The sequence below is a fragment of the Bactrocera tryoni genome, chromosome 2, assembly GCF_016617805.1.
Source record: "Bactrocera tryoni isolate S06 chromosome 2, CSIRO_BtryS06_freeze2, whole genome shotgun sequence".
In the NCBI taxonomy this organism is placed as follows: Eukaryota; Metazoa; Arthropoda; class Insecta; order Diptera; family Tephritidae; genus Bactrocera; species Bactrocera tryoni.
In genome coordinates, this window is record NC_052500.1 from 5,554,398 (window position 1) to 5,562,774 (window position 8,377).

Sequence of the window (8,377 nt, forward strand, 5' to 3'; positions counted from 1 at the left end):
AAACAAAAGCCTATAAATAAGCAGTCTACTAACGAGCCGACGCTTATCTTTTCGAAATTAAATGACTCTCATCGGCAATTAATGAATTAAATACTAGAGCAAATATATGTAAGTGCGTATTGCGCACAGTTGTGACATGTTCACTTGATTATTATACAGTGTGGCCAAGCATTTTTGAATGAGAATGACGACAACTTGGACAATTGGAACCCATTAGCGATAAACATACATGGGGGGCGTAAAGTAGTCATACTTTCTTCATTTAACGTAATTTATAATATGGATCGAAATAGTAAAGTATCTCGTGGCACAAATATTATAGACGCTATTGGCGTATGTACTATGATATATGAGTTTTGCGTAGTGAATATTATTAAGTACTATATATTTTAAGAATTATGTAATCCCGCACGCATAACATATTAATACAATAAGTTTTTAATTTTTTATTTTTTAACAAATAAGTAGTGATTTAAGAAATATACTGCTTTGTGTTTGCCACGCAATGAGTTCATTGAACTAATTGCTGTCGAAATGAGCCGGTTAACTGCTGCAGAGTCCATTATTAACCCACGAGGTAATGGTCGGGTACTTTTGTCCCATTTTTTGCTGGCAGCTTAAAGCATAATAAGTACCTGAAAGGATAGTCTAGGCACCTGGCTGAATAAATTGCTTGTCAAAGAGCTATATCTTGATTTATTTTACTGTCAAAAAGTTCAATAAAAAAATATAATAGAAAATTGTTAAACGTCGGCAGCTGTTTAATTTCTGAAAAAAAATTATTGAACAAAAAATTTTAATTCATTATGTTTTTTACACATTAAAATTTTTAAAATTTTCTTTAACTTTTTTTGCGATTCGAATTAACTAGGCCTGCTTTGCGGTTTTGGTTTAATTTTTGGAATAAAATTTGGAAATCAAGATAGTAATGTATATATAAATAGACAGATAGGCAGATAATAAATGAAGCTAGCACCTCGATCTACCCTGTGCCACAGCGACGCACATCGCCTCAGCAAATTGTTAAGTTCCAATATAGTGCAAGATGTCATTGTGGCAATGGGATCGGAATTTGGAAACATGAATTCAAGAGGCTTAATCCTGCGCATACAGCTTCGATTGTTGAAGTCCTACCGAAGTTTGCGATGCTTCAGAAGCCCTAGCCATCATCCATACATAAAAATTGGTCTCACGGTCCTGGTGTGCATCCACTGATTATCCTTGACTTGCAGTACCAACATTTCCCCGCAAGTCGATTGCATATCTTGATTTTGTAACATTGATTATGGTCAGGTTTATATGCTGCTTCCACCGATGAGTGGAATCAAAAGAGAGGGACAGGTATACATCATCTTCAACTCTCTGCTACCATGGAATACATTTCTGAGGCCAGGCGGGATCCTACATATCGTTAACAGATCGATGGTTGTTTTCGAGCTGTTGATATTCAATCCAACCCTACTGTACCATTCCTTTGCCAGGTATAATCCACTTTTTATGTCACTGAGAGTGTATTTGTCATCCGCATATCCTTGACAGCGGGCCGCATTGTTAGTTAGCAGTTCAAGTAAGTCATCCACGATTAGGATTTATAAGAGTGGGGATAGCACTTCACTATTTGAGCAGCCCCTTGTTGTGCCGAGACAATTCCTAGTACTGTGGTTTCAGCTATCGCAATACGGTCTCTATCCATCTGCTTACCGGTGTAATATATAAATTTATATGACATACTTTTTCAGTCACGAATATATACACTATTGTTATCACATATATAATTACTGCTACTTAAAAGAATACATTTCACATAAGGGTTAAGCTAGCACTTATTGGGGGCTTATCAGCAATAAAAAAATCAGCGTGATTACACATCTGGCAAAACAACTAAGACTGTTAATATACCCATGGATTTTTAACGAAGTGCGTGTTCTAACTCATGATATGTATGTAATGGTCTATAAATTTGCATAAATGCATATTAGAGTGAGTCAAAAAAATATCGAATATCGAATTTAAGGTTTAAAATGATATGACTGTTAACTACAAAAAAAGCTATTCTCCACGGAAAGCTATCACGAAAATACATTTAAGAGCACTTCGATGAAATACTATTACGAAAGGAAACTAAACATTATGGTGTCTACATATTTCGAGGCGTGACCCCAACAGATAGTGATAAAACTATGCGCCCCCATTTTTTCTAATAAAATATATATATAGGTACAAGTATAAAAATGTACCCACTTAAAAAATCATATTTGAGACTGCAAATCGTTTGCCTTTATCTCTAGCAGACACGATTGAAAACGTAATTATTTTAATATGTGTGCGAATTGTCATTATCAAAAACATGCGTTCACTAATTGAAGACACTTAAGTAGTCGCTAGTAACTAAGCAATAAATATTTATTTGATTATTTTTGACCATTTCAAGCCTATTGGTGGTAAGCGCCAATTCCCACGCAGCTCTTACTAACACATAGTTTTTTTTGATTTACTTTCAGATGTTCTTTCCATTGTCACATATTTTGCTGATCACGCTGATTTTGTCGCCAAGCGCGTATAGCGCTTACAACATTTTATTTATGGGTCCTTTCCCCGCGCCAAGTCATTGGATGTTTATGGAACATTTTTTGGCGCCACTGCTGCAGCGTGGACACCATGTTACGACATTAACCAATCATCCAGCCAAGCAAATGCATCCAAACTTAACAGAAATCCTTATTGAGCCGCCGCTGAATCTGGCATACTACCGTAAATACCAAAACCCGCCTGAAGACATCGGTGTCTTTAACACCGCTTTATTTCTATTTATCTTACAGATCCTAAAGAAAACATGTTTAAGATGCAGTTCAGCAGTGATTTCGAAAATTTGCACTTATATTGGGAAACCGGTTTAACGAGTAGCGAATATGCGCTCAATCAATCCAACGTGAAATCCTTGATCGCTAGTAAAGATTTGCATTTCGATCTTGTCATCTTGGAGCAGTTCTTTCACGAGAGTTTTCTCATGTTTGCGCACAAATTTAAATGTCCTGTCGTAACACTGGGCACCTTGGGTTGTGCTGACAATATGGATCGTGCCATGGGTCTGTTAACGCCCTGGTCCTTTGTGCCACATTTATTTCTCTCGGATATAAATCAAATGGACTTCTATCAACGCGCTTATAATGTATATATTTCGCTCTACGATGCCTTCTTTAGGCATTGGTTTTACTTGCCGCAAATGCAAGCAATGGCGGAGCGACATTTCGGCGGCTTTATCGAAGGTAAGAAATTAATAAATTTAATTGAAGTATGTTACAGTATTAATTATTGACCTTCCTGGGCAATATTTTGGTCTATCATTTGTTACTTCCACTAATAATTTAGAACGAACTTTAAGAAAGATCATAACCCATACCTTAGTACCATTTTGACGAACGTTTTATAGCTCAAGCTTAGTAAAAATTTTTCAAATACTCTTGGCGTATACTGACAGCCGTCGACTGAATACAAATAAGTTTCAATTTTAGTTGAAAGAAGTCTAGTAAGAAAGAAATTTTTAGTTAGGATCGATCTCGAAACAAAGTGATAACGATTAATAAGGTCTAGGTTGGTGTAACTTATACTCATTCCGCTTTAGGAATCATACACAGAGCAATAGTATTTTGGGTTGACCGCCCACACTGCAAACAATCGACTAAATAACATCTCCCAATCGTCGAAACAAATTTGTGACCATGCCTCAGGGTACCAAAAAACAATCTATCAAACAGTAATTAAGGGGTGAACTCTACATAAATTAGCTAGGAGTAATTGATTCTTTAAGTATTCTGATTCCGTTGACAAGGCCAAATAATGCTTAAATATACAGTAAATTTTCTCTCTTAGGCCCTCTCCCACATGTGAATGAACTGGTTCAAAATATCTCACTGATGCTGATCAACTCTCATCGCAGCTTAGATGCACCACGTCCAAGCATGCCTGGCTTAGTGAGCGTCGGTGGCATACATATCAAACCAGTGAAGCCGCTGCCAGCAGAACTGCAGGTGCCAGCATCCTTTCACTTTCTTACTCTCTGCCGCAACTAACTCTCTAAGGTTTGCGCTCTATTTTCAGCGCTATCTTGACAGCTCAACAGATGGTGTCATCTACTTTAGTCTCGGCACGTATATACACAGTGTGGACATGCCGAGTGGCCACATCAAAATTCTGTTGGACGCCTTCGCCCGACTCAAGCAGAATGTCTTGTGGAAGTATGAGAATGCGACGATCGACGCTGAGCTACCGCCCAATGTGAGGATCAGTAAATGGCTGCCACAAAACGATATTTTCGCACACGCTAATACGAAGTTAATCATCACACATGGCGGCATATTCAGCACGCAAGAGGGTGTTTACTGGGGCATACCGCTCTTGTTTATACCGATCTTTGGTGATCAGCATCGCAACGCGCGAAAGGCAGTACACGCTGGCTATGCGCGCTCTTTACTCTTCGATAAATTGACGAGTGATGATCTGGTGCAAAACATACAACTGCTGCTGAATGATCCTCAATACAAGCAAAAGGCTTTGGAGGCTTCAGGCCGCTTTAGAGATAATCCTATACATCCATTGGAGGAGGCCACCTACTGGATGGAATATGTGATGAGACATAGCGGCGCCCCACATTTGAAATCGCGTAGCGCTTACATGCCGCTCTATCAGTACTTGTTATTGGATGTGTTGGGCTGTACGCTATTGTTGGTGTTATTGATTGTTTTGTTGATTATTGTAATCGTAAGAGTACTTAAGCGTTGCCTTGCAGTAAGGCTGAAAGCAAATGAGGACAGGCAAAAAAAGCAGAAATAAATTTGTTATTGTTTTATGCGGAGAAAACTTTGAAGTATATTTAGGCGTTACTCTCTTAGAAATATTTGTATTTTAATGCAAGGGTACAGGAATGCCTATAGCCGTCCACGAGATAGTAAATTTCTGTTGCAATTAGGCGTTGTCGCAAAGTACTTTTCGAACCGTCATTTTTTATGCATATTCTTTCTTTTGATACAACCAATAATTATTGCTTAGAAGGTAAACAAATAATATTAATTGTTTCTGCAACAAATTACTTGCAATCACTATGAAAACAGGTTGTTCGCATCTAGACTTTGTGCTTACGTATCCTATCGCTCAGCAACGTCTTTATATTCATGCCCTATGCACTGGCACTTACGCTCGTCTAGAACTCGCTGCTACCGGAATCGCCTACTAAATCACTTTGATAAGCAGGAAATTAAAAAAATAATAATATTTGGTGCATTACTTTAAGCGTTAAGCATTTTTTGCGAAGCTACGAAGAAATAAAAACAAAAACAATGAAGCTTTAAAACGCTTGGAAACGAAATAAATTTTAATAATCAAAAGCAATTAGAAACTCAATATTATGTTTGGTTTAATTTATGTTTAGAAAATATTCTTTGCGCTCTAATCAAAATTTGCGCAATGAATATATAATATATACATAAATAAAATACGTGTTTTTGAATATGAGATCATAAGCCAATAGGAGATTGATAGCCAAAATGTGGTCACAACTAATTGCAAAAACTATTTTAAGCACGTGTTTGAAAAAATTACGGTGCAAAGGCTATTTTTCACTTTCACTTTTACTAGACAAATAGACAATTTTAGAGTTTTACTTTTATTTTTTATGCGTGGACTTGCGAGTTAATGTGCTGAGCGCTATCTTGCGTGGCGATTCGATCAGCTATTAAGTAAGGGCCAGATAAGAAGGTCCAACTAATGCATAGTTTTTAGAAACTCAGTATATTCAACATTTTAATGATGGAAAGTTTCAACCACGTATCAGTGCCAAAGTACCGTTATGCACCAATATTTTTTCGAAACATTTTCAAATATTTCGAAAAGCATTGGTTTGAGAACATATGTACATATATATGCATTCAGTAGCAAACTCATTTTTCTTGGAAACCTCTCACAGACGACGCCCACTATAATAATAGGTTGTCAAAAAAGTCTTGCGGTATTTTCGCTAGTTGGCGCTGAAAGCGCGTAGTTCTAGTTTTATTCGCCGCATCGGGTCATGCTATACCTTTTTGGAAAGCTCATTTCACGCGCTAACACGTGTTTGATTGATTGTCGTTTCTTTTAAGTCGTTCGTGAGTTATAGCGTCGCAAACATGGAGCAAAATAAAGAGAAAATACGGCATATTTTACAGTACTACTACGATAAAGGCAAAAATGCATCTCAAGCCGCCAATAAAATTTGTGCAGTTTATGGACCCGATACAGTTTCCATTTCCACCGCACAACGATGGTTTCAACGTTTTCGTTCTGGTGTAGAGGTAGTCGAAGATGCGCCAAAATTTTGTCGAAAATTGCGATAAAATCGCTGAATTGGTCGAAAGAGACCGGCATAGTAGCAGCCGTAGCATCGGTCAAGAGCTGGGCATGAGTCATAAAAAATGCATTTCAATTTCAATAAAATAAAAAAAATTCAATAAAAATACCGCAAGACTTTTTGAGATGCAATTCGTAAAGGCTTGTATGAAGGATTTTTTCACTCGATTACAACTATTTGAAAGAAAATTGCGAAATTTTCACTGACATTTTTATTCTTTTGTAAATGTCTTTCAAAAATCTAATTTTCAGTTTTCTTCCTTCGGCTAAGATAAGATTTTAACTAAAAAACGTATAAACGCATTTATGTATATACATTTGTCGGTAATTTGGACTTAAATCAAATTATGTATGAGTCGTCGAATGTCTACCAACCAAAGATACTTTTTATCACGTTTTTCGAGCGCTTTATCGTTTCTGCTAGCTTTCTTTCTCTCAATATCCTAAGTGGAAGGTTAGTAAAAATATTTGGCTAGGGAATGTAATGATACCTGATATATTGTATGAAGGGTGGACCATAACTTAGGTAAATCCACGAACAATTATTTCGAGTGCTTTTTCGAGTTACGAATGTTCGGTATATGAGTGTGTGGCTATCAATCGGTGAATCTGAAGATGGAGTCTCCAAGAGAAAAAACGTAGACTACTGGTGGCTGTAGAACACTATGCATATATGCATCATGTATATGTGAGTTTATCTACAAACGACATATATACTTCACTAACCTTAAAGGCTAAAAGTAACTGTCCCACAGTTTCAGTGACATGTTTGTAAACAGCACTGGCACAAAGAAGAAATAATAAGAATAATAAGTACACATCTATAAATTCTTGCATATGCAGCTTCAGACATTTTTCTCCGAGAGAAGTCAACAGCTTGCTGGGAGCTTAATGTGATAACAGAGCTAAGGGACATATTGGTAGTTATGAATGAATATGTATACAAAACAAGCAACATGCATATAATGAAGCTGACTAGGCTTTACTCGAACGATGCTCTGTCTACGAATACGAGACAGCTGATTTCCGGATGTTAGTGAACTGTACATAGCTACCGCAAACACTCTCCATAATAGAAATGACAACATTTTTTTGTGCAGAAACAGAACTTTCATATAGAATATAGAAATTATATTCTACTAGGACAAGCAGTATATTTAAATCTACACTTAAACCGTACCATAATCTAAATCACTAAGCGCCTTTTCGAAATTTGTCTAAGTACTTCGCTGCTACTTTGTCAACGCGGATAAGTGCTTTTATTAATGAACTCATAAAGTCAATTCCCTGTCTGATATCAGGGCGAAATGTGTGTGTGTTCGCACGAGATTGTCGAAAGAATTTCAAGCATGCGCATAATCTAGGAGCAAAAGGCGATATGCAACGCGTATGGGTATATACATATATACACATATATATGTATATTTGTCATTATTGCTAGTTCGAGTACTTACTCGTTTGTTCTTGCTGTTGTAAATAGCGACACGACGTTTTCATTCCTATTGACAACAATGATCATGGTCAATGAAGAGCCGACAGAATTTGTGCAAAAAATCTGCTCAACTTTTCTCGAAGGTTATAAATTCCGACACTTGCATGCGCGATATGTATGGATGTACATATGTATTATATACTTGTGGGCATTAAGGCTCGTTGAAAGTTCTGGCTATCAGCCCATAGTAGCCGTGCTACATAGCATACACTTTCCGTTTCGTTATGCTTAATGTACTTTGATTTTTACTTTGTTGTTGGTGAGTTTGCTAATTCGAGCGCCTTCTCCTACATGCGTGTGCGATTACGAGCGCTCGTTGCTCGCATTGATGGCAGCAAAGCCGCAGAGCTTGCGCGACAAAAAGTGCACTAACAAATAATCATCAGAACGCAATCTTACTCTAAGATAATTGCACAGGCGGCGCGGCGCTGGTGTTGGGCGCAAACTTTCCTCGCAGGTAGGCTTCAATGTCTTGGCCAGTCGTTGCTGCTAATTGAAGTCCAACGG

At 37.4% G+C, this 8,377-nt stretch overlaps 1 protein-coding gene across 1 annotated transcript; it reads left to right on the forward strand.

Annotated features, from left to right (window-relative positions):
* The first annotated feature begins 2,618 nt into the window (after window positions 1-2,618).
* Window positions 2,619-4,830, forward strand: LOC120767612 (UDP-glucosyltransferase 2-like). The gene is made up of 4 exons (XM_040093765.1): window positions 2,619-2,751; window positions 2,820-3,266; window positions 3,871-4,028; window positions 4,099-4,830. The coding sequence occupies exons 1-4, from the start codon at window positions 2,619-2,621 to the stop codon at window positions 4,828-4,830; spliced, it is 1,470 nt and encodes a 489-aa protein (XP_039949699.1).
* The last annotated feature ends 3,547 nt before the right edge of the window (window positions 4,831-8,377 follow it).